The sequence below is a fragment of the Canis aureus genome, chromosome 20 (assembly GCF_053574225.1).
Source record: "Canis aureus isolate CA01 chromosome 20, VMU_Caureus_v.1.0, whole genome shotgun sequence".
NCBI classification, from domain to species: domain Eukaryota; kingdom Metazoa; phylum Chordata; class Mammalia; order Carnivora; family Canidae; genus Canis; species Canis aureus.
The window spans coordinates 41055194-41082705 of NC_135630.1; the positions used below are offsets into that span (position 1 = coordinate 41055194).

The 27512-nt window shown below is 36.7% G+C and overlaps 2 protein-coding genes across 52 annotated transcripts in view; one reads left to right on the top strand and one right to left on the bottom strand.

Moving 5' to 3' along the window:
- The window catches only part of DPP10 (dipeptidyl peptidase like 10), a 1281550-nt gene that overhangs the window by 996480 nt on the left and 257558 nt on the right, over positions 1-27512 (bottom strand). The window lies entirely within an intron of this gene.
- Positions 1-27512, top strand: part of LOC144291725 (uncharacterized) — a 96632-nt gene that overhangs the window by 56792 nt on the left and 12328 nt on the right. For 8 of the 50 annotated variants that reach the window (XR_013359153.1, XR_013359146.1, XM_077861444.1 and 5 more), the window contains one exon: positions 18832-18904. The exons of 3 other annotated variants lie outside the window; for them this stretch is intronic. Coding sequence is in view for 10 of the 47 variants with exons in the window: in XM_077861438.1 (XP_077717564.1) it covers positions 18832-18904 (73 nt within the window). In the remaining 37 variants the exon portion in view is untranslated. Of the gene's footprint in view, positions 1-11465; positions 11503-13149; positions 13402-18831; positions 18905-19068; positions 20643-20703; positions 20964-25333; positions 26456-27512 lie in introns of those variants that run through there. 39 more of the 50 variants (XR_013359160.1, XR_013359176.1, XR_013359158.1 and 36 more) reach the window with 28 other exon arrangements.

The following is a 27512-nucleotide window of genomic DNA, read 5'->3' on the forward strand; positions in this document are numbered from 1 at the left end:
TCAATGAATATACCAGCCTTATATAAATGTATACACACATACATATATACACATACATATATACACACCAGCCTGTGTGTGTTCAATGCTTTTACATCACAATAAAGTAATTACTGAATAAATAATTCTGATTAGTTGCATTCTGATTGACAATAGCCTTGCTCTAATAATCAACTTTCATTTTAATTTTTAACATGCATTTTTTATATTAGTAGTTTCAATATAAAACTACTAATACCTATGTTTTAACATTTTTTAGATTATTCATAAAGGTCTTAAAAATTTTGTTGGCAGAATAAAATATTTGTCTTTCATGAAACATTCAACGTTATTTCAAAGAAATATGGAAAAGAATATCTTATATCGATACTGAAATTTTATTTTGCGCTTTCAAGCAAGGAGGATGATCCTTTCTTATTCTAACCTTTTCAATGAATAAAGCATTAATTTTCCTCCCACTGACAACATGGCCATTAAGACATTATACATCACTTCAAAAGAGAGGTGGGGAAGATTATTTATGTCAATAAAAATTGAATTACTGAGAATTTTGCACCAGAGGGCATTTTCTTTCCAATTGTACCATTATTTTGGTTGCTTAATTACTCTCTTAATTTCAAGTGGGATCAGTGTCTTTTACAGAGCCCATATTTTTTGCTCACAGATAAGAGAAAGATTTACAGTCTATATCCTTTTTTCTGTTGTCAAATCTCTACGTGGTTCTCAGACACTCAGATAGGTAGAAGCTAGAAGATGTACTATAATATTAATACACTCATAATTTTTTAAATCGAAAGGCTGTCTTACAGATGACTTTTATCTGTCCGGGGAGACTATTCCCATTATGGAATAAGATCAATATTTTTCTTTTTTTTATTCTTAGTTGCTGTACTTTTTTTCTATCTTTCTTAGTTCTGTCTTCCTAATGATTGCTGATGGCACATGGAGTATGGAAAAGCTTAATATTTCAGGACCCACAGAATTCATTTTGCTTTATTAGTTTAAGCTTTATAATAAGAAATAGAGGCTTACTCGGGTTGCATCAAATAATAGAGATAATACCTTCTGCAAATAATAGAGATTTACCATAATCTAGGTCTCACAGAAACCCAAAGAAAACCTTAAAAATATCCTCAGAAAAAGAACCAAACCCCAAATACACTTGAGCTTTACAGAAGCTATTACATAGTTTGGGAAACTTCAAGGAGCCAACTAAGGCCTCTGGGCACAGAAAGCTCCTTACTTTATTCTCAAGGGCATTGTTTTGGCCTTGCTCTGATGCTCAACCATCAATATGCCTGAATTACTCTCTGGTCTTCTCTGCTTCCCTCTGTGCCTACTTTGGGCATCATGAAGTCAAAGGTCCATCTCTGGTATCATCAGCTCCGACTAGGGTATCAAGGCTACATGATCCAGAAATTGATCATCTACTTCCTCAGTATAAGTAGTAATTTAATAGAGCATATAAGTGAAATATTGCTTTAAAATTAATTTCTGTATTTTGTAATTAGATTATTTTTGCCCCAAAAGAAACTTAGCTACTACTTTTTTGCTGGTGACTACTATTATACTAGGAATGCTTGTGATATCCATAGATTTTAGAAGATTTTAGGAAATTCCTAGGAATGCTCCACATCAGCACCTCTCCTCAACACACACACACACACACACACACACACACACACACACAATCAGAAACACACAAAACTTAGTTTGTACGTTTAGCATCTAACCTTATCATTTTTCTTCTTGAAAATGATGCGCACTCAACAAATACTGAGCAAAGGGATGATATTTTGAATGATTTGGTTTTGCATTATTCATCTTTAGAAGCGGGGTAGCATTATGTGTCTTAAAAAATTTTGTATTGTTCAGTCTAGTGCCAAGTATAGCATGAAAATTAATAAAGTTCCTGATGACTAATGTGGGAAAACTATATAGATGCCTCTATGTTCAAATAGGGCACTAGATGAATTAGCATGGACTTAATTATGGTCTCTCTGGAATGCAATTTGTCTATACATACCAATAGTCTTAAAACAATTTAACCCTTCAATGCAACCATTCGACTTATTAGAATTTATCTTACAAATAATCAGAGTCAAAAATGCATCAACATTTTATTACAAAGCTATTCATAATTATAAAAAATGAAAGCACTCAAAATATCTAGTTAAATGTTATTTTGGTATAGATATAAAGATACACAATGCAAATATTGAAATAATGCTTTTAGATTAAAAATGGCACAAAAACTCTTAATGACATGTCTAATAAAAAATCTGAATTAAGATGTAGTAAGGAACCATTTAGAAATGTGTTATGTATACAATGGAATATTACTCAGCCATTAGAAATGACAAATACCCACCATTTGCTTCAACGTGGATGGAACTGGAGGGTATTATGCTGAGTGAAATAAGACAATGGGAGAAGGACAAACGTTATATGGTCTCATTCATTTGGGGAATATAAATAAAAGTGAAAGGGAATAGAAGGGAAAGGAGAAGAAATGGGTAGGAAATATCAGAAAGGGAGACAGAACATGAAGACTCCTAACTCTGGGAAATGAACTAGGGGTGGTGGAAGGGAAGGAGGGCGGGGGGGTGGGGGTGAATGGGTGACAGGCACTGAGGGGGGCACTTGACTGGATGAGCACTGGGTGTTATTCTGTATGTTGGCAAATTGAACACCAGTAAAAAATAAATTTATTATTTAAAAAAAAACTGAAAAAAAGACAGAGAAAAGCTTAAAAGAATAAAAAAATATTAATATCAGATATTTCTAATGTGTGGGATTATGGTTGATATACATCTTCCTCATGGTTTTCTAAATTTCTCAAAACTTCTCTCATAAATATGTAATGTTTTTATGATTGATAAATGACAGAAAAAAATGTTGACTTACAATATCCTATTATTAAAAGATGCTAAGTATTTTAAATGTTAACCTACAGGTTCCTGTACCCTTGAGACCATACCACATAACAGGGAGGAAAGACCATGTATTTTGGATACAAGTTTTCCTGGGAAGGAGTCCTTACATTGTCTCATTCCTGCCATGTGACTTGGGAGTATCACCTTAGCTATCTGCCCACTTGAGCTTACTCACTTGATAAATGGGGACACAACTTTTAGCTTTATGGAATTTTTCTGAGTAATAAAAACAGTTAGTAAATATGTTAGATCAACTTGTAAAACTAGTATGCAGGAGCCATTCAGTAAATGTTAGATGACAATGATGATTATAATTTGGTTTTGCTATTCTTCATGACTCAATGGAAAACTGTGTATTTTCAAAGAAAACATTTTGGGACCTTGAAAAAAAAAGCAGTCCTGCATATATGGAGTGAATTATTCAAAATCAAGTCAAGAAAGCATAGCATGCTAATTAAATTATAACTTTATGCTAGCTTGATTTTCTAGCCCTCAAGTGCTTTTTTTGAAAAATATAAATAAAAAGCAAAACATTTCTCTTCTCAGACTTGTTCACTAATCCAATCAGAGATATCCCAAAAGATTTTTTTTTTTTTAAATGTGGGCACTTTTAAGGTAAAAGCAGAGATCAGTCTGGTTCTTCTATTAATAAATACCACAAGGCACTAATTATGTGCCAGGCACCCACCAATCTAAACACTTTTCAAACCACCCTTTATTTTATCCTTATGACATTCTTATGCTAGATACTATCATCATCCCCACATTAGATATGAGGAATCTAAGACACAGAGGTGCTCAGTAACTTCCCCAAAGTCACACAGCTGATAAAGAGCAACCTAATGCAATCCAGGCAGTTTGAATCCTGAATCCATGCTTTCCCACTCTCCTGAATCAACACTACTGTGCATTCTCCTTGTGTCTTGATTTGAAGATTCCCCTAAAGCTTCCAATGGATTCCTATGGAATCCTTTGTCAGTGTGCTGAGGCGGGGTGTATATAATACCTACCCACTACAATATAAGCTCCTGGGGCAGGACTATTTCCTGCCATGTTTATTATTGTCTTTTTCCAGCACATAGTACAATGCCTGGAAGAGAGGACATTCAAAACTTGATGAGTAAATGACAAAATGAATTGATAATAATACAAAAATGGGGCAGCCCTGGTGGCGCAGCGGTTTAGCACTGCCTGCAGTCTAGGGCGTGATCCTGGGGTCACCGGATCGAGTCCCACATCGGGCTTCCTGCATGGAGCCTGCTTCTCCCTCTGCCTGTGTCTCTGCTTCTCTCTCTGTCTCTATGAATAAATAAATTTAAAAAATTAAAAAAAAAATGTTTTCACCTAATTTTAATCTTTGTTTTACACCCTGCTTTCCTTGGAAGTATGTGAGGTCCAATAAGGTGAACTGAAAGCACAAATAACAGTGTCCAGTCTTTTTTTTTACTCTATATGCCTAAGAGGCCTTGAGCCTTCCTCATTTAAAAAGAAAGTAAAATCCATATCCCTGATATGTGGGCTCCACCTCGGTTGGAAGCAATTCTTTTTTAAGATTTTATTTATTTATTCATGAGAGACACATATAGAGAGACAGAGACATAAGGCAGAGGGAGAAGCAGGCTCTCTGAGGGGAGCCTGATGTGGTACTCAATCTCAGGACCCCAGGATCACCACCTGAGCCAAAGGCAGACATTCAACCACTGAGACATCCCTGGAAGCAATTTCTTTATCTTATGGAACAGTCATTGTGTGTATCTCTACTACGTATTGAATTCCTTACTACGTTATTTCTCTTCCTTCTCCTCCCTCTCCTTCTCTCCTAACCTTCTCCTCCTTCTTCTTCAATATCTAAGGTCTCTTTATTAAGTTAAAATCTTGTTTGGAAAAATAGGAGCCTCAGAGACTGAAATGAAATATGAAGAAGAGAGATAGACAAACCAGCAGTGAGGCCATCAAGGTACCTCGGAGAGACCAATGAACATAGCATAATGTATAAACATATCAAATCACTATGTTGTACACCTGAAACTAATATAACATTGCATGTCAACTATACTTAAAAAGGAAAATTTAAAAATAATTTATAAAAAGGAAGAAAGAAAAAAGCTGAGTTATGAAGTAGGAAGGGCTGAAACAGCCTGGGGCGTTCGTTGCTGGGACGACTTGGACGTCTTATGGGAAGGAGCTGGGCGAGGTGTGTTCCAGTACACTATTTGTTATCTATGCTTTTATTCAGCATAACACCTAGACAGTATGTGGCACTAGTAGGTGTTTCATGAATATTTTATCTAAAAAGACAAAAGGCGAAAATGACCTTCATAAGAACGAGCAATGTATTCAACAGAAAAGACTGGCAAACTTTTCATAAACAGACATTCTGGCTTTGCAGGCCACACTGCCTATATTGTAACTACTTAACTCTACCTTTGTACCATGAAAGCAGCTATAGACAATAAGCAAATGAACGAGTGTGGCTATGTGCTAATAAAATTTTATTTACAAGAACAAGATATGGTCTAGATTTGGCCCACAGGCCATAACAGTTTGACAACTCCTGTTCTTTACTAAGCCCCACACAGTAGTCTTCTCTTTTCATTATTGCTACATACTAAAGGGTAGATTAGGCAGGAGAGAGAATGAATTTATCTATAAAACCTTCTCCATTACTGGAAAACCTCAAGAGAATGTGGCCTCCTGAAAATAGGTCAGATGCTTCATTTGCATATGCAAAGACCATACTAGGGTTTACTTTATATATCTTTCCCTGCATGAAATCCTTTCCTAATCTCATCTCAATTTTCCCTTAAAACTCTTCATCTTTCCAAACCTTTAAAAGATAATAAATAAAAATTTCCTATTAAGGATAATGTGCTTGCAGGGATCTCTCTGCAAAGAGGAAATGAGGGAAAAAAATCTTATTAGGACCTGATGCCATCTTATAGATTGATCTGTGATTCACCAATTATAAATTTGGATTTTGCTTTATCAATCAACTCCATCTCTTTTCTTATAATACCCCTTTAGGATATTGAAAATAAAATTCGTTCTTGGCAATTTCCTAAGGCAAAAAGGAAAAAGTGTATAGAAAAAAAAATCTTGACTGAAGCTAAAATCATAGGCAGATGCAAAGCACCATGCAACTAAGTGGTAAAGTATAATATTTCAATAATGATCACCTCTTTACTTCTTATTTAGTGTATTAATCAGGGCCCAACCAGAGAAACAGAAACTAGTATTTAAATGAAGAAATTCAAGGCAGGATATTGTTTTCATAGATAATTAAGAAGTTGACAAGGAGCACCTGGGTAGCTCAGTCTGTTAAGCGTCCGAATCTTGATTTTGGCTCAGGTCATGATTTCAGGCTCCTGGGATCAAGCCCCATGTTGGGCTCTGTGCTCAGTAGGGCATCTGCTGGTCTTCCTCTCTCTCTGCCTCTCTGCCTGCTTGCTCTCTCTTTCTCTAAAATAAATAAATGCATCTTTTTAAAAAACCTGACAAGCTAAAGAGAAAAGAGGCCATGCTAGCAGAGCCCAAAGGAATCAGGATGGTCCTGATACAAAAGGTGGATCATGAGAGGAGAAGCAGTCAGTGCTGAGCTGCCACTAAAGCTTAGAGAAGAGAAAGTACTCTGGTTTCTCCATTTCTGTCTCCCACCAATCCCTCATCTTGGTTGACCCCATTGTAAAGAAACTGACAAAACAACCTGGGGAACAGCCCTTCTTATGATAAGGGGCAGAACAGACAAAGAGGAAAAAATGAACCTAAGGGTAACATGTCTGGACCAGAAAAAAAGAAAAGGTGAGAGGGTAACTAAAAAGAAATACAGTGACATTGACTATAAACTCCATGAGGCTTGGGAAACCACATGCTTCTTGTTTATATACATCTCCCTAGACCTACACACAGGGGCCACTCAGCAAATATTTGCTCACTAAATGAGTTAGAGAAGAATGCTGCTTTGAATTCTCACCCAGCATTAGTTTCAAATCTCCCTCTTCTATTTTCTTGCCTTTCATTCCCCCTCTCCCTTCTTTCACCACAACTGCACAGCTATTCAACTGAGCCATACTTGCAATGCAACTAAAGATATTGGTCCTCAGGGACACTGCTTCCTTGAAGAGAAAGACTCTCAGTTTTCTGCTGCAAGAGGGTCTTTAAGTGTCAACAATGGGGGCAGAGGAGAAGTGTTCGAGGTGGACACAGGGAATTATCACAAGCAGGGTCTACGAATCCACTGCTTTGGCCTTGGCTCTGTTTGACTGGCCTTAGGCAACACAAAGTGCATTGAGCTGAGCATTTAATTTCTGACCTCCCTGGGCTGCCGACCTACGGTTCTGTCTTCCGGCCAACCAAAAGACTCACCATGCCTTCATGACCCATTCTTTTTCAGAGAGGTTCTCAAGAAAAACTACTGGATCCTAAGCAGTGCATTATTTTGTTAAATGAGTAGCAACCAAACTATATAAATTGTATTGTTTTAGCAATGAAACATTGAGCTCACAGTCTCAAAATATGTACATTTACATAACTATTGTCTTAAGACACATCATAGACCTAAAATGAGGGTCACAACTAGCAGCAGTGGATATAAATACATGATACCGATAGTTCCTGCCTAAAGATTTAGAATTTTATTAGCTAATTGCTTTTTAGATCTGATTAGATTACCATGATTTTATCTCCTTCTTGGGTGTTGAGTCCATGCTAAGAGTAGAAGAATAAGCTCTTCTTATTTATTCTATTTACTCAAGCATTATTAGTACTATCTTCAAGTAGTAGCAATATTTTAAGGTACTTATTCATTAGGTGAGGGTCATCTTAGTTAAAAGTAAAAAATATTAACACCTCCACTTAATGGGGCTCCCGTAAACAGCAATGGGTTACAGTACATGGAAAAGAGGTAGATGAATTAAAACATGACTATCAGTGTCCCCCCTTCCTATTCAGGGTGCCACCTATACCATGCCAGGCACATAACCATGTGATCAACAGAACTGGGGCAGGTCATGGTACCAATCTATATACTCAGTATGAGAAAATCTCCATTCCTTTCTAATTTCCTTAGATGAACAAAGTTATAAATAGGAGTTCCAAGATATTCTCACTTGTCCCCACTTGGGAGACCACTACTATAAACCATATCCTCTCCTTGCTGGAATATTAGGCATAGTGTCAGGATGTGCCCAGAATCTCTGCTCACCTACCACCTCGACTATCAAACTGATGGTGATTTCCTTCAAGATGTCTATAGTGATTTGAATAGTGTAACCTCCATGACATCTGTGAATGTAACCTGATAGAAATAGTGTCTTTGCAGATATAATTAGGTTAAAGGAGCTTTAAATGATATTATCTCAGATTGAAAATGGGTCCTAAATCCAACAGTAAGTGTTTGAATAAAAGACAGAAAAGGGGAAGACCCAGAGACCCAAAGCAGAATGCCATGTGAATCTGGGTTACCAACAGCTACCAAATGCTACAAGAAAGACACGGAAAAGATTTACCCTCAGAACATCCAGAAGGAACCAACCCTGCCAACACCTTGATTTTTAAATCATGGTCTATGGAACCGTGAGCGAAACAATTTCAGTTATTTTAAGCCATCAAGTTTGTGGTAATTAGTTACAGCAGCCTTAGGAACTAACACAAGATCCTACCGTCTCCCTTTACAATTTAATGCCTTGGAGGACACACCCTCCAGTACACACACTCCTGTATATTTCCAAACCAAATTGAGCACTGTGTCCAGATTTTTTCTTAAAAAACTCTAGCCTCCAAAGCTATGGTCAGGCATCTCTTTCAGTGACCTAGAACTTTCACTGACAGTTAAGATGCTAGGAATCTTATGACACATAACCTGTGTGTCAGTGGACCAGTCCATAAACTGACCTAACAGAGATTAGGTTAGGTCTCTCTCCTTCCTCTTTGCATAGGATATTCACGTGCAGCCTTGGAACTGATATAGATACTTTGCTACCATGAGAGAAGCCAGGCTAAGGATAAAAATCACACGTGGACTGAAGAGAATAACAGAAATAGAGTTGGCATATGCTCTTTGAGCATAAGAACCTTTATTACTTAAGTCTGTTTGTATTAGATATTTTATCGCTTGCCACTACAAGTATCCTACCTGGTGTTCCCTCTTATCTCTCTCTTGTCATCTCTTTTTCTTTCTTTTTTTTTTTTTTCTACTTAAAATTCAGTAGTTACTAAGTCATTGTTGAATTGTAGGCCTTTATGATTCCTGTTTTTTTTAAGTGTGTCATTCTCAGAGTTAGCCAGAATTTTCTTATTATAAACATAACAAGATATGTCATTTTCCATTTCCTTTTCCCAAATTATAGCCTTTATGATGATCAAGGAAAGTAAAACGAAAAGACAGAATTGAGTTATAAATTGTTTATAGGAAAGTTAAGCCAGAACAAAATTCTTCCATATTTATTCTGGTACTTTATTCTCAGAAAGTCATAACAAAATGAGGTTTAGAATATCCTCCCCAACATGATGAAGTTAACATATGTTTATAGTGCACTAAACATAACAAAGCTATTTAAAAGGTACTGGGAAGAAAGACTAGGTCAGGATTTAAATATTTCCTGTTCTGCTGATAAAGCCACAGTCTTCAAAGGGATGTGGCTCAATTTGCCTTTTGATTTTCTGTCATTTTGTAATTGCTATTTGACTATAACCCCTCATATTTGCGTGTTTGGGCTGCTTTGGCAAAATACCACAGACTAGGTGGTTTAAACAGAAACTTATTATCTCATAATTCTGGAGGTCTAAGATCAAGGTGGTGGCAGGGTTTTTTTCCTGCTGTAGACCTCTTCTTGGCTGTGAAGACCTTCTCTGTCTTTACATGGCCTTTTCTCTTACTATGTGTACCACTGCTGTCTCTGCTTCTTCTTCTAAGGGCACCAGTCCTATTGGATTAAGACTCCACCATTCTGAGCTCATGAATCCTAATTACCTCCTTACAGACTCTATCTCCAAGTCCATTCACAGTGATGCTTAGTGTTTCAACATAGGGATTTGGAGAAGGATATACTTCAGCATGTAACACCCCTCCTCCTGCTTTTTTCTTTTTTTTTTTTTTACTATACCTCTTCATCTTGCAGCCATATTATGTTTATAATCCACCATATGCACCCCATCCACTTACCTAAAAGGGAAAGAGGGGATTTTAAAACTTATTTATAAAAGAATATTACCATTTACTGACAGACACAGACAATAACACTCCAAAAGTCATATTGACCCTGCAAAAAGTTGAAGTCAATCAGCATCCTGCTTTGAGATAGTCACTATTTGTTTGGCTTATTTATTCAGGTACAGTTTGCCCCAGCCAATCAAACTACCCAACACATACAAACACGTTGCCCATTGCAGATTAAGCTAGTATCTACAGAGCTCCATTACACCACATCTTTATCCCTATCCTACACCTCTCTACTTAAGGCCATGTTTTCCAGGCATTGAATGATTTTTCCAGCTATAAGAGCCTGTCCAAATCTTCCCTTTACTGTACAACTCACATTGAGATTTACTTCCTTCCCTAACCCTTCTACTGTTCCAGGCCACACTGATCCTCTCCATCCTTGGCACCTTATACCTGCACAATTACAATTCAGTATCTAATCCATCTTTGTCTGTCTTGTATTTATGGGCCTGAATTGCTTACTCTAATACATCATTCTGAGGGCTACCCTATTCCTAAACATCATCACACCATCTCCAGCTGCCCCCATGGCCCCAAGCACTGTGTGGGGGGCTTGAAAAACTTGGGTTGTAACCCCACTCTGGGATAGTTAACAGACACAAGGTCCAAATTCCTGCTTTGGGGTCTCCCACTTCCAGGTCCTTCCCCCTGTGGCTTCCCTAGACATTGTGTAACTACTCTGATTTATAGCCCAGACACTGTGTTCAGGTCAATTTTCCCTCTTGGCATTGTAAATAATAAAGATTGAGAATTGAAAATGCTCCTATTAACCTAGCATCTAAGCAAGCAGCTCTTCTAATTTAAACATTTCTATTTTATGGAACCAGACAAATTCGCTTTATTAACAATATTGTCTAGAGGACTTTAGATTCAGGTATATTTATTATACTTATAAAACCAGTCACCATTTTCATTTCCCATGGACATCAAGCTAAACTTTGTGTGAACTTTAACAACGAATGAAAATTGATTAAAATCACACATGCTGAATTATTTTTTTTCCCAAGGATAGCTAACAATTTTCTAAATAAACTTGACCTTTTCACTTCCATTCATTTTAATATAAAGGTAAATGGAAATCATATTCAAACAAGTATATCAATCAGCTTGGGCAAGCCTAGAAGCAAACTTATGTCTGTGAAAATGAAAAGTAATTTACTTTTTTTTATTAAGATGTATTGTAAAATCACAGTTGTGATCTAATGTGTGTTTAGTAGCTCTGTGTACCTATTTATGATTTTCTGTTTTTTTTTTTTTTTTTAGTTTTATCGATTTTATTTTTTAATGGTTTATTTGTTTGTTTGCTTCTCCAGAATTAGGAGCACAGCTCTTAAGAAGAAAGAAATGTAGGTATGCTTTTGGTGGTGGAGGGGGGAAAGGATAATCATTTAATGTAAAACCTCTATATCAACAAAATCCTCTAACTCCAATAATCAGCTTACTACTTAGCATTTTTTAAAAGTGATTTCACATAGATGACACATCCAACCTCCAGAATAAGCTCATCTCTCTGCCACCTACCTTTCCTTGCCCCTGTGTAGAGAGACCTGAATTAGCTCAAAGACAAGATGAACCCCACATTGCTCAAGGAACAAAAGTTGTAGAGATTATGGTGAGAAGAACACAAAGAGAAAGACTTTGTCTTCTTGGCATAATATCTACCAGGGGCTTCCTTTGTATTTACTTCTTTCCTTTCTGACCATGCACCTGGTTGCATGAAAAGTTTGTCACCTCCCATAGGGATCAAGACTTGACCCCAACCCTGGTGACTTGTCTCCACAACTTGTATCACATCTTGGAGGTGGTCTGTCATTGTAAGGCTCATCACATGGTGCAAGAGTACCACACCGCCACAACACATCCTCCCTGGCAGGCCATCTGCCTGCCCATTTAGAGTGGTAAGAGTCCCAACAAGGCTTGCAAGACACAAGGAGGTTCAAGCTCTGGTGCACCTAGTTGATCTGGGGCTGCCACCCATCTTGGAGCTACATCCTGCTATTAAGAAGGAGGAAAAATTCAGATTGGGATCAAGGAAGTAAGGGATGAGGCAGTCTGCTTAGGCCTCTTATATGCCAGAGGAGGTCCTATGACTCACACGTGAGCAGGCCACACCATCAATGTTTAATACGACAAGGAAATGTAAGGTCATGGCTCCAGCTACAAATAAAATGGACATTTGTCTTTAAGTGACCTCATGGGCAAGGGAGAAGGAGGCGAGCATATGAGGAAACAGAGTAGGAGTTAATCATTTCAAGATCAAGGTCAAACATCTTGAACTAGATAATAATACCTACTTTACTATTTTCTATGCTGAGGCTCAGAGAAGTGAAATAACTTCTTTACTGTCACAAAATAAAATAACTGTCATCTCAGAAAAGAGCACAAGACTTGATTATTCCTGCAGGGTACCTCCAGGGTGCCTCATAGCAACTGAGTCAGGGACAGGTGGGGTTAGGTAGGGAGGGATAGATTAGAGGGGTGGGGGCATGTAACCAGGCTCGCAGAGATCTCAAAAATGCCAAGATGTAAGTAAACCAGAGATAAAGGAATAAGCCAGACCACCCTGCCCTAGGTGTCAGCAGGGAGGGTGTCTTTTTATGACACTATGTCATCTATGGCCAAAAAAGAATAACCAGACCCCAAAGAAGAAGTAAGCCATTAAAGATGTTATCACCAGTTCTTACTCAAACCAAGACAGCCTAAGAATCTCAAGGCTACAAGTTTCCCAGTCAGTTCTCAATGAAAGACTGCCACTACAAGCCCTCAGTGGCAACCCTGTGGGGACCTCTCTTACTTCTGAGAGCTTTCTCTGTATCCTCTTAATAAACTTCTATCACTTTACTCACTCTTCTTTGTCCGCGAGATTCATTCTTTGTCTTAGTGAGATAAGAACCTAGCACTCCTGTATCACAACCTTTGAGCTGTGATGAGATCTTCTAGAATCTACAGTTTTCTCTCTCATTTGTGATACCTCTGGTGCTAATGCTCTATCCACAGATAGCGATGACTTCTCACTGCCTCTGGACCAGGAAGATGCTGGGAAGAGAGAGTATTCATTGTGATTCTTTCCTGACACCATGACATGGCTCACATCATTTCTCCCTGTTGAAGGACCCTCCCACATCATCCTAACCTATCAAAATCCTTTCCTCACTTCAAAACCTGTGCCCTCTGTGATGGTTTCTCTGACCTTGCTCCTACAGTGGGAATGATACTTGACTGGTGCAATAAATTTTCACTGACAAACTACCAAGGACCACAAATAGAGTCAAGTTCTGGGAACAAACTACAACAATATATGATTCTTACTTACCCTCAAGTAACTTAAAGACGAGTGGGGTTGACTGACAAAGAAGTTGATAGTTATATTACACCACAGTCAAGTCACTCATAGACTTTCGGAGGAAGGGCCTCCTAAAAGGAAGTGGGGCTTAGAATCAAATCCCCCTCCCCCAGGTGCCTGTCTTTATAGCTATTTGTACAATAGAAACATTAATCACCTTCTAACCCAAGATATCCCTCTAGGCTTTTGCCGAATTGCTATTTAAATTTTTCATTGGTATTTAACTTTTCACATTATTTTCTTAGATAATCTCAAATAGTCATTCCAACTTTTAGATTTTAAAATACTAGATTTCACCATCTTGGCAGTGCTATGAATTACTACAAGGTATGGACTTCTTTCCATAACTGCCTCAACTTTCCAGACACACACAACAGAAACAATTCCTATGATGTAGCTAGCACTCTGTTTCCTTGGGTTTTTACTTAAAAATGCATGCCTGCACACAGGAGTAGAGAACACACTAACCATTCAAGAGTGGCTCTAACAATTACAGATTATGTCTTTTTGGCAAATTTTTAAATCTTTTCCAAATCTGAATTTCTCACATTTAAAATGAGGATAGCAATTCCTACATTTCAGGATTGTTGTAAGAAATTTTTTTTTAAATTTCATAATAAAATATCTAGTGCTCTGCCTGTTACACAGAGAGCCTTAAAGCATGATCTGAAACTGATCTCAAGGATTTAACTTAATTAGAGAGACCTGAATTAAAATCCTGTCTCCTGTAGCTATAGAGAGTATGATAGTGGGTAAATTACATGCTCTTTGTAAACCTAAACATTCTCGTTGATAAAATGGAAACAATAATGATAAAATCCACCTTCTGAGGTTTTTGTAAAGATAAAGTGAAATAATGTTTATAGGGCACTTAGCAAAGTGCCCAATATTTAAAAGCACTCAACAAATAACTTTTAAGATTCTTATCTGTTATCTAGATTAAGGGGCATAATATATGAATTCCCAAAATCCTAAACAGAATCACATCATTTATCTAAAGACCAATTTTTGCCACATTGCCGTGGAGGCACCTAAATTGTAACTGAAGAGTGAGAAAAACCTCTCACGTTGACAATATTGCATCATAACAAAGCTCTCATACATTCTTGACTGTTGCTTCACTGACAACTAAACCTACCAATGGTTGTGTGTTCACTAAACAGGGTTTAACAAGATAAGAAGGCTAATGTAAAAGACAATAGGAAAGACAAAAATCTTGGGTTTTAATTCCTCATGGTCTAAGGAGTGAGGCATACAAACAGAACACCGATGCAGTAAAGTAAGCACTTATTGTTACAGGGCATTTAGGGTAGACAAGAGATGAATCAACTCTGTTCACAAACAGAGAGCAATAAAGAAAAGCTCAACTAGAGAGGTTGTACTTGAAGTTAGTCTTTTTTTTTTTTTTTAAGATTTTATTTATTTATTCATGAGAGACAAGAAAGGCAGAGGGAGAAGCAGGCCCCCCATGGGGAGCCCAACATAGGACTCAATCCCAAGACCCCGGGATCACACCCTGAACCAAAGGCAGATGCTCAACCACGGAGCCACCGGACGTCCCTTGAAGTTAGTCTTGAAGACAGAGTGAAGGTTTACCAGCCAGAAGAGGTGGAAGAGGAAATGACGTGTTTACAGAACCTGAGGCCATGAAATGGCCCACCTTTAAGGCCAAGGAAAAGTTTGGAATTCTTTTTGTTTTGGAGGTACAGAAATAAGTTGAGGAGACACTACAAGAGAAGAAATAACCACCTTATCTAGGGACTTCATGTAAATTTTAGTGATTCTTGATATTTTGGAATTGTAAGTTTATTTCAAATTTCAGTGGATGTTAGGCACCCTCTCTTTGGGGAAACACACACACACATTTTCTATAAAATATCCTTAGCACTGGAAAAGTGGGAAGTAGAGTCTACAGCCATGAAAAACAAATTAGTCTATTAGACAAGCACATGGAATCTCAACAGGAAGAAATAGTAATGGGTGTGGTGACTAGTTCTTCAATACCAATTGGTTTTTATTTGTTTCTTTGTTCTGGGAGAGTTGCTCAGTTTTCATTCCAATAGCTCCAACTCCTCCATATAACATAAAAATACTTTGAGAGAAAGTCACTGAATCTTTAGGATCTAGGGGTAAGACATGTGGCTCCACCTTAAGATAAAAATCAAAATCCTACCCTTTAGCCACAGTTATTGATTCAGGGGAGGGCATGAGACATGTTTGACCAAGTGATTTACTGAAAAGGTTTGCTGAAGGCTTCTGGGAAATAAGCATCCTTGTTTTTCTGGGAGGGCTTCCAGAAGCAAATTGCACAATTTCTCTCTTTTCATTTATGGTTAAGGACATAGTATCTCCAGGGGTAAATGCCAGGCATATACTGTGACCGTGATGGGGAGCCAGGCTTTAGAATTAAGCTAGTACCATGGGAGGCAAAATGAGGAGGTTGAAAGAAACACAGCTTTTACTGATACTTTTGAGCCACAGAATCAATACATTCCTGATGCCCACCCACCAATGGGCCCTTTTCATGGTAGCCATTAAGTCTCTTATGTGGTTAAATGAAACTGAATTAGATTTTGATTGGTTGTATCCAACAGTATCCTAAACAATACACTGAAAAAAAAAAAAAAAAAGATATGTAGTCTCCTATTTGTCCATACAGAACCCAACACTGTACTTATTTTGTATTCTTCCTTGTCCTTCTCTCTCTTGGTCAGTCCATTCTGCCCACACTGCATGATCTCAGTTCTCAGCACTTAATCATATTTGCCTTGATGGAATTGGGAAAATATTAGGAGGTCTTTATGTCCTGTCTTTACCCAGTTGTTTCACTTGTTTACCTTAATAAACAAACCTTCCTCCTGCTAATACTAACATCCTTTTAAAACGCAACCCTGTAAACTTGCAACTAGTAAATAAGTAAGCGCTAGAGATCTCTTTACGACATAGTGATTATAGTCAACAATACTGCATTATAAACCTCAAAGTTGCTAAGAGACTAGATCTTAATTGTTCTCAAAACCAAATGATAATTATGTAACATGATAAAAGTATTAGCTAACACTACTATAGTAATCATATTGTAATATGGAAGTGTATCAAACCAACACATTGCATACCTTGAATCCACACGATTTTATTTGTCCATTATATCTCAATTAAAAAAAATCTACAACCCTAGGGTTACAATGTTGTTAATCTCTGCCTATTTGCTCACCCACCAAATACTAAAAGTTTTCTTCTTCATACTTATATATGAACCAAGAACCCCAGAGGAAGGCAAAAAATTCTCTCATAGGGATATGAGGATAGGGAGAAAAATAATCTACCATAATAGTGTTTTTAATGTTACACAGAATCCCAAAAATGCCATGAAACTTGTAAGAATTCATAAGTTCAAACTAGAAATACTTTCATTATATGTTGGGGAGCTACTGAAGCAGTTTAAGGAGATATATAACAGAGTCATATTTGTGTTTTTCAAAGATCACAGTGGAAGAACTTTGCTAATATATGATCAAGTAGAAATCTCCCACATCTGACATTTTATTTTTGTGTCTGGGAATTAACTTATCATTATTTGTTCTTGTGAAAGATTTATCTTCCCTCCTTCCCTCCTCCCCTCCCTCCCTTCCTCCCTCATTCCATCTTCCTATAGCATGAGCCATTCCTTTATAGTACCACCAACATGCACATAGAAGGATCTTCTGGGTATAAGTACATCTATGAGACAATTCTGTAGGCTCTTTTAGAAATTATCACCACTTAATGGTTTGTACTTTCACCTCCTCCTACTTAGAGGAATAATAGGATCATATTATTAAGTGGATAATAAGGTCCAGCTTATCCACTTATTTAAAAAATGATAAGCTACTTGTCTACAAAAAAGTACAGTATCTGGCAAGTAAGAGTTAGGATTACTGACCACATCATGAGAGTATTTAAATATAGGAATTCCCTATTCCTGACCAATGGAACTTATAGTTTAAGGCAGTATAACATTAAATCATAAACATAAGAAAAAATCAGAAAATTTATCATAGGAGGGACAATTATCACTCTGGAAGACATCTCTGGCTTATACAAACAATATTCGGAACATGCTATGATCCTCTTGCTTTAATTCATTTCAGATCCTGGAGGATCTACTTCCAAGATAGTTCATTCAGATAGCTCTTGGCACAAGACCTTAGTCCTTTACCCTAGGGCTTCTTTTTATGCTATAGTAGCTGGCTTCTCTTAGAGAGAGACAGATTTAATGTAATAATATATATGAGAGGGGAATATATGGAAATATGGTCACTAGAAAGTGGGGATAACCAAGTGCCTTCTAGAAGTGTAACAACCATATACTCTCAATGGGTTCAGAAGTCCTACTACATAGGCCCATGCATCCCTGGCCCAATTCCCATGACCCTGTGATAGAAGGGGGAATGGAAGTCTCTAGCAGATGTTTTTCTTCCAAACATATCAAAATACACATGAAGGATGTGTCCGTATTTTCTGAAAACCATGGTGGAGCAAAAAAATCAATCTTCACAAGATGCAAAATTGTGAACTTTCAATTGTGCCAAAGTAGTCAATAAAAAGCACAGTTGTAATTATGAAGTCATCTAAATTATAATACAATGGCATATCTCAAATGCACTTAAAAATGTGAAGATGATCTGTTCTTGAGATATGAAATAAAGAATGACTAAATTCTTTCTTTCTCTATTTCGGTATTTGGTATTTTCCAACTTTGTATTTTATTACATTTTTGTGATCAAATTAAATAAATATAAATAAAAGACTAAGTGGATAAAGGGGCTTCGTTTGAACTATAAATATACTATCATTAGGCCTATATTCTAAGAAAATTCTCTAGCATTGAGAATTCCTAACTGTAAAATAAACAGTGAAAAAAAAGGAATAGTGAAGTGTAATAGCTTTTAAAAAATAATGGAAACTTAAAGCTAAATTATGAAAGACATTTTAAAAAATTGGTTAATTGGTTGTCCAGAAAAGAAAGCAGAGAATCCCAGAAGTGTGCATTAACCGAAAGAGGGGACAGTTTGACATCAATTAAGTTAAATACTCAAACAGACTAAGGCTTTGTGAAACCATTAATGATGAAGCTTTGATAAGATGCTTAAGACCATCGTGATAGACTGAACTCAAAAGGAATAGTGATAAAATCTTCAGGGAAAAGAAACAAGGCTCAAATGTGGACTGAGGGCCCATATCCAGGCTAAGGTGAGAGATTTTGACTGAATTTAGAACCTACAACATTCAGAACTTTGCACAGAATAAGATAAATGTCTGTGGCTGTTGCTCAACTGCTTACTTTCATTTTTTAGGAAAAACATCCAATTTTGCCAGAGAAAGATTTGGTGGGCTCCTGGGCACCATCAGAACTGGTAAAGCCAAATGGTAACTATCAGTGTTTTATATCTGATCATTAGGCTTATGATGATTATGTTAACGATTAAGAGCAGAGTCACAAAGTTTACCTCACTCTGCTAGGCTATAATTGAGTACTTTAGAAACACAATACACCTATCCTCATTTTAAAAATGCCCTGCTTTCAATTTCAGCATGAAATTCAGATGTCCTCACCTAGGATGTGATCTTCCAGAAGAGGACATTTATAAGAATCTGAAATATTACAGATAGGACATAAAACACATAGTATATGAAATCAACTCCATAAATGGTGAAACAAGTCACAGTGAAATTATAAATATCTGAACAATAGTGGCAACGTAAAAACCAAGCCAAAATCTGTAAGATGGTACTATATTTCTATTAAGATAGAAGTATATTTTGAAGAGATCTACCACTGCCTCTCCTGAGGGGGCAAGAATGTGATTTCCAGTTGATAGAGAGCAAAGAGGTATATATTGAGGTTGAACTTCCAGTAAAATAGCTGCTGATTCACTTCTACTAGTCTCTTTGAAGTCTTAATTATAATGTGAGCTCTTCTACCTGCATAACTTACCATAAACTCACTTTGTTTTATTTCTACTAATCTTATTATCTTTCCTTTTTCTGATGCATTAGATTCCTTTTCTGATCAATATCTTCAACTCAACACCACTCAGTTGAGCAGTTACTGATAATGTGCCTAAGAGTCTCTACAAGGGTTGACTAGTTTAGGCCCAATAAGGCAGCTTGGAAGGGTCATCTCTGGTGGCTTTTCTACACATCAGTTATAACTCAGAGGTTCTATCTAGGCAAAGGCAGTTCAAATATATTCACTTGAAAGACACATCACCAAGGATCGGACCCATTACCTGAAGAGGTGGTTGGGAAAGATGGGACATAATATCTTCATACTGTATTCTAGGTAACTTTTATTTTGTAATCAGCTCCCATAATTAAAAGATAATATGAATGCTGTTTTCTGAGTTCCAACAATATGGCAAGCGTCTTTACACGTGCTTGACTTTCATTATATTACTTGATCCTTAAAACTCTGTGAGGTATTAGTATGACCCTGTATTTTTTCCCTGAAGAAATTAATGTTCATAAATTAATAACATGCTAAAAATACCATAATCCAAACCCAAGTTTGACATCCCCAAAGTTCATTCTTCCCTCATGACAGCATGTTTCTTTTTCAAACCAAAGCTTTTTGCCTCTTCTCTGCTGACTTTTTTGGCTCCCCTCTCCAACTTGGCTTATGGTACATGCATGCACACATGCACAAACACACACACACATACACACACACACACACTGCTTATTAGTTAGCTAAGCATTATTTTTTTTTTTTAGTACCTGTTATTTGATTTTTTTGCCAACCAACCACAAAACTGTTTGACTGAATTTTTCATACTGTATCTAGTTTGCTAAATGATAAGGGACATGCAGTAATAAAATAATATCCCAGAGGACATATTCACATTTTACTCGCTGTTTCTGTTTTAAAATTTCCATCGTTAAAAGCACCAAACAGCCATAGGCTCTAGGTATAATAGCTTCAGCTGCAAATAAAAGAACTATCTTTATGGATGGAAGGTGTGAAAAGGACTATTACATCAGTCTCTCAGCTACTCTTCCACAGAACACTGTAGTATGTTCAAACAAATAAGGGCAAGCAGTTTAAAAACTGGTCTTTTAAAATCGCCTAAGATTTTCCATTTCTGGGTTTCAGATCATTTGAGAGGCAAGCATTAATTTATTCTTTTTTCTCTCCTAATTTTTCATATGGACAAATTTGGCCACAGAGGAGATAATGAATTTGGCAGAGGGTCAGGAGCAAGACGTTGATGGAAAATGGGCACATATTGTAGGATGCTGATTTCAGTGATTGTTGCTCGCATTTCTCCTAATGGAAGCACAGCCAGCCTGTTACACTTGTATTTTATGGTTCACTGAACAGCCGCAATAACAAATTTTAAATACCTATCAAATGTCATAAAATGTCATTTAATATTGTTCTTGGTTTGTAAAGGGAAAATGAAAACTGATAAAGTTCATGTATATTTTGTGCTGGTTCAATACCCTAAATACCATACTATGAGACTTTCAACAAATATATAGTCAATTGTAGTATTATAGTAATATTAAATAAGAGTGTGCTACATTTTTTCAAGAGAAAGCAGTCATATTAAAAAGGGTTCTTTTAATGATGCTCTAAACAATGTCTCTGGCTGCTGCATAGGTTCAGTTGATAATAAAAATTGCCTTTGAACAGAGTACTCTAAATTTTTACAAGACTCCAATTCTCCTGTGCAATTATAGAATTTGAAATGTAATTCTCCCTGGAACCATAAAAGAATTAGACCAGAGAAATGCTGTTAAGAATAAGGCAAGATAAAAAGGAACTGCTTCAGAGATCCTTTTTATTTTGCTATTTCTTGGTGTCATGTTATATTCCAAGTCACCATGTTGTTATGGAGAAAGACAATGAGAAAATCCACTTAAAGCAATTGAACATTTCTAAAATGTTGACTCAGGGATATTTTTTTTTCCTCTTGATAATTACATATTAATTCACTATGGTCAGCTGTCTATGAAATACACTAAGAGTTTCCAGAGGGATAGGTGATCGACAACATTTGACTATTTACCAAGCACTAGTCATGGATCCAGCACTGTATTAGGCACCGTGGGTTACACAAATGGTGTGTGAACCAGTCCAAAGAACTGAGAATTGCTCATTGAAAATTAATTTCTATCTCTGTTTCACATCCAATTAATCACTTAGTCTCATAGATTTTACCACCTTAGTAATCTCTCAAATCCACCCATTCTAGAACATCTCTAGTATCATTATTAAGAACTATCAAAGTAAATTCCTGACTACAAGTCTCCAGTCTAGACCACTTTAATTCATTCTGAGAAATATTTTGGAAATAGTGCTGTAATGATACCATCCCCGCACATCTAACTATTACAGAGTATTTACATTTTACTCATGAGAAAGTCCAAGCCCATCACCATGATAATGCATGGTCCTCTATGAGCCCATCCTTCTTATCTTTCTAGCTTGGAGTTTTCATTCCTTCCTCAAATATTTCATCCAAATTAAGCATTATGTCATTTCCTGAGCCAGAAAGACCATTCTCTCTCTGTGTCCCAAGCCCCTTTTAATGTTTCCTCTTCCTAGAACACAAATTCTTTCAACTGTTGTCTGGCTCACCCTACTAGTCTGTTGAGACAGTTCAGGAATTATATCTTCCATTGTGTCTTTTCTTGCCCTCTCCTCTCCTATGGATTATGTCCCCTGTTTTGTTTTGGTTTGGTTTTAAGATTTATTTATTTATTTATTTATTTTAGAGAGAACACAAATAGAGGGAGGGAGAGAATTTCAAGCAGACTCCCTGCTTGAGTATGGAGCCTGATGCAGAGCTCTATCTCATGACCCATGAGATCATAACCTGAGCTGAAGCCAAGAGTTGGATGCTTAACTGACTGAGATACCCCGGCACCCCTACATCCTTTTTATGTATAAACTCTTAGCTTAGGTACTTATTTTTTTAAAGATTTTATTTATCTATTTGACAGAGAGAGAGAGAGAGAGAGAGAACACAAGCAGGGGAAGTGGCAGAGGGAGATAAGCAGGCTCCTCTCTGAGCAGGGAGCTAGACTCAGGGCTCAATCTGAGCACCCTGGGATCATAAGCTGAGCCAAAGGCAGACACTTAACCAACTAAGCCTAGGTACCCCTCACCTTAGGTACTTATGTCTGATAATGTACTTACATGGCTATGCTGTCTTTCATGAGACATCTGTTAGAACTTTAAAGATGAATATCATTTTTAGATTTTTTTACCCACACTGAATCTGGTACATGGTTGTCAATTCAACAAAGGAATATTTATGGAATAAATAATTGAATGATCTCAAAATAGAACATATATTAATTCCAACCTAATTTGCAAATTTCTCATTTTTATTCTTCATGCAAACTATATCATGGGATAGTTGGTATCTGATTCCATAATGTTGATTTTTAACATTTTTAAACTAAATGCTATGTTTCAACTATTAATCATATATTTAATAATTCTCTGTTTCATCAACTATAAGATTAAGTATAAGATACCATAAATGGTAAGACATATTTTCTTCATAAAGATATTAAAATGTGGGGGATGGGGAGAACATGTACTTAAATCAATGAAATACAATCTCTTGAGATCTTCTCATGTGCTTGACCCTATGCCGTATTTTACACTCATAATTTCTTTAATCCTCACAACATTCCTATGAGGAGGGCACTTTTATAATTTTAATTTTAAAAAATAAAAAGCTGAGTTCAAAGAAATTTAGGTAATTTTTCCAAGGTTACAAAGATTGTAAGTGGCAATGCTAAGATTTGAGTCTCTATCTTACTCTAAAATGTATGTTCTACCGTCTGAAATATTCTTGATATTTCTTTATTGGAGTCAGCACTAAGAGGAAGATAATATATATTATATATATAAAATAAAATATATACACACATATTACTAAACTCTTATTCTAGAATATGCTTTTCCTTGATCATATACAGACACACAGAGAGAAACACAAATACACAGAATCTCTAAACAATGTGGACAATATCTTTCTTTATATGTTATTTATTATGCAATAAAATCAGTTTTTCATGTAAATTATAATATGCATTCTGAAAAAAATAGACAACTCAGGAATTTATTTTATTTTATTTTTATTTATTTTTATTCATGAGAGACAGAGAGAGAGAGAGAGAGAGAGACAGAGACACAGGCAGAGGGAGAAGCAGGCTCCATGCAGGGAGCCCAACGTGGGACTGGATCCCTGGTCTCCAGGATCATGCCCTGGGCCAAAGGCAGCGCTAAACCACTGAGCCACGTGGGGCTGCCCACAACTCAGGAATTTAAAAGACAAAACCAACCAACCAACCAAACAAACAAACAACGTGTTGAGCCCAGGAATGAGTAGTTCCCTGGACCGTTAATGACATCCCACACTTAAGAGCAGATGCCTCCACACAAATGTCATCGTATTACAAAAATGTTATAGGAATATTTTACATTTTAAGATGACAATAGAAAATAAGTCTATCTCCCCCCCGCAAATAAGTCTACCCAAATACTGAGGTGTAAATAATGCAAAACAAAAAAACAAAATAAAATTCTAAATTTCACCATGCCTGCAGGATAATTGAACCCATAAGGTGTTAAAATCAATATCATGGATTATGAATCTAATTTAACTCTTCTTGCTTGTTATTAAGGGTTTCCAATGTGACCCATGACCTCCAGCATTAGAAAAAAATGGATACCTGAAACATTTTTGTCCTTTCTGATTGCTCACTGTTCCCCATTTCTCTATAAACATACATACACATAGCTATATATGCACATGCACACACATGCACACATTTTCCACATCCAGTTACTGATATCCATGTCTTAGTGTCAATTCTCTGGAAAACTACAGATGAAGGTAAATTTTGTCCAAATCATTTGTCTTTATCAAGGTCCCCAGATATTTGATGTTACTGTGCTATATGTAGCCAACCAGGACTTCCTTGTTCCTCCTCCCATCCCAAGCTTGCTTTCTACCCCATCGCCATCATATAATTGATTTATTCAGAATCTCTCACAGCTGCTCACTACTAGAGATAATTAGATGATCTAACTCAAACATAGACACTCTGAGCTGATGATATTTCAATAAAATTTCCTTTCAGTCACTGCTTTCATTTTTAGCCAAGGATAAAGTTGTCCCAAGTCAAAGTTATAAGGAAAACAAATTTCATCTTAGAAACTTCCAAAAATCCTAGACTTGGCCCTTTATTCCTAGTAGAACCCCCTTTTCCCTTTTCTTTCTCATCAGACTCCTAAATAACTTTCTTATCCTCCCCAGAATTTTTTCAAACCTGAATCTCTTATACCTACATATTTTAGCAAACCAACCTGTATAAGACAACAGCTGAGTAGATGCCTACAGTTTTTTCAGCAAAGATACTCTGGGTTTAATTTACCAAAATATGTTCTTTTTAAAAAAGATTTTATTTGCTTATTCCTGAGAGACACAGAGAGAGAGAGAGTCAGAGACACAGGCAGAGGGAGAAGCAGGCTCCCTGAGGGAAGCTTGATGTGGGACTCCATCCAGGGCCCCCAGGATCATGACCAGAGCTAAAGGCAGATGCTTAACCACTGAGCCATGCAGGCACCCCACGAAATATGTCCTTGGTGAACCAGTACTGCCATCCAGGTTTCTGAGGTAGCTAAGAATACATACAAATATATGTACCCCTATAATTCTATTTATTTACTTTTACTGATAATGGTAACTATTAATATAGCATCCTTTATTAAAAAGCTCAGACATTATTTCTCTTATGAAGTCTACCTAATTCTTTCTTTCTGACCCACAGAACCCTGTGCCCTTCTCGGTCATGAATCATATATTCTAATATGTGCTACCAGTTCACCTGGATTGTGGATTCCACACAGACTAGAGCTTGTTTACCCCTGTATGTCTAGAATACAAGAGAAGCTCATCATAGTCTCCCTTTTCTACCAGATTTCTACACTAATCCAACCATTTAGCCTAGTGATTCTCAAGCAGAAGGGGAAAAAACTCTTTTTTTTTTTTTTTTTGGAAAAAACTATTTCTTAGCACAAAGAATCTTCCAGAAGATTTTTCCAACCAAGCACAGGCTTGATGTTTTTGTCATATTCCCTGCAAGAGGGTATGGCCTACACCTCTTTGGATGCATCGTCACTGTCTGAGTCATTGCACAGGACAGCAAAAAAGGAATATGTTCTAATCCTTAGGTGCATCTGGGTAGTAAAATTAAAGAATCATTGCTCTGATTCTGTAGAATCACATGTAGGTCTTTTAATGTATTATGACTCTGTGACTTTTCCTGTGCTGTATCCACCTTCTTATCCACTTGACTAATTCCTACTAGATTTTCACATTATGGATCAATTATAACCTCTAACATGAAGACTTCTAAGATCTCCTTTTGCTTGGCGACATAGATTTCTCAGGACTCTACTAGTGCCTGTGTGTACAGCCATCACTATACATTATCTGTTTACTCCATTTGTTCATTTCACTCTGTCCCACCCACTAAATTATAAGCACCTTGAGTCTGAGTATTGTGTTTTTAATATTTCTATCACAACACCCCATCATAGTAATAGGTCAATAATATTTATACAATAAATGATTCCTGATATGAATAAGAGAGTGAATTAAATTCAGCCTTAAAAGCAACTTAGAAACAGAGATAAACATGGAAGGATTTACCCAAGTAAATCCTGGGGTTATGATGCTCTAATTTTTAGCTCTTTAAATCTATAGGTCTATCCTCCTGTTGGCATTCTTTTCTTTGATTTTGTGAGGTACCATTGAGTGTGACTAATAAATTACCATTTCTTGTTTTGGTCTGCTAGTTGTTGAGGCTTAAAGAAGTCTAAGCAATAAAGTATATTACATGTGTATCTCAATCCTTATGACCTTTTAAAGTAACTTTTACTATTTTTGTTTGCAAAACAGATAAGGACATTGATACTCAGGAAAACTAGGTTATTTTCCAAAGTCACTTGGCTCAGCAGTTTTAGAACTGATAAGTAACTTTTAAAATCCTTTGTATTTCTGTGGTATCAGCTATTACTTCTCTCTCATTTCTGATTTTATTTATTTAGGTTCTTTTTTTTTTTTTCTTGATGAGTCTGGCTAAGGGCTTAACCAATTTTGTTGATCTTTTCAAAGAAGGAGCTCTTGGTATCTGATTTTTTTAAGTCCCTATGTCATTTATTTCTGCTCTGCACTTCTCTTTCCTTCTACTCACCTTAGGCTTTGTTTTATTCTTTTCTAATTCCTTTAGGTGTAAAGTTAGATTGTAATTTGAGTTTTCTCTTGTTTCTTGAGGTAGACCTGTATCACTGTATATTTCCCTCTTAGAATGGCTTTCACTGTGTCTCACAGATTTTGGACCGTTTGTTGTGTTCTCATTTTCTTTTGTTTTCATGTACTTTCTAAATTATTTCTTCTTCGAGAAGTAAGGTCTGAGACTATGCTTAGAGGGCATGTCTTTTCCCTGCACATCATGTCTTCTGAAGATGAGAAGGGGATGTTGAAATAAAGAAGAGCAGGGTATATTTATTCTAAGTGGGAGAGACATATGTCCATGTCCTTTCCTGGAAACTGCAAATAGCACTAAGGAAGAAGATGGAGTGAACTGGGTGGCAACAAGAGTCAAGAAGGGGTACAATAGGAGAGAACATAAGTAAGGGAGAACCAAGCTACATTTACACTTTAGAAAAACAAATTTGGCAGCAGTGGGAATAATGCACTGGAAGAAGGCAACAGTATAAACAAGAAGACCAGATATATATTTGACTTCTATGGTTATATAGACAAACAATGGTGGAGTCTAAACTTAAGTGATTGATGGAGAGGACAGAGCCATAGTCAGTAAATCAATTAGACAGAATAATTGGATGTAAGAAGTCTAAGAAGAAGAAACAAGTCAGAAAAGATTTCAATACATTTCTTTTGCCATGTAGATAATGGTAATATTCACTGAACACAGGAATCTA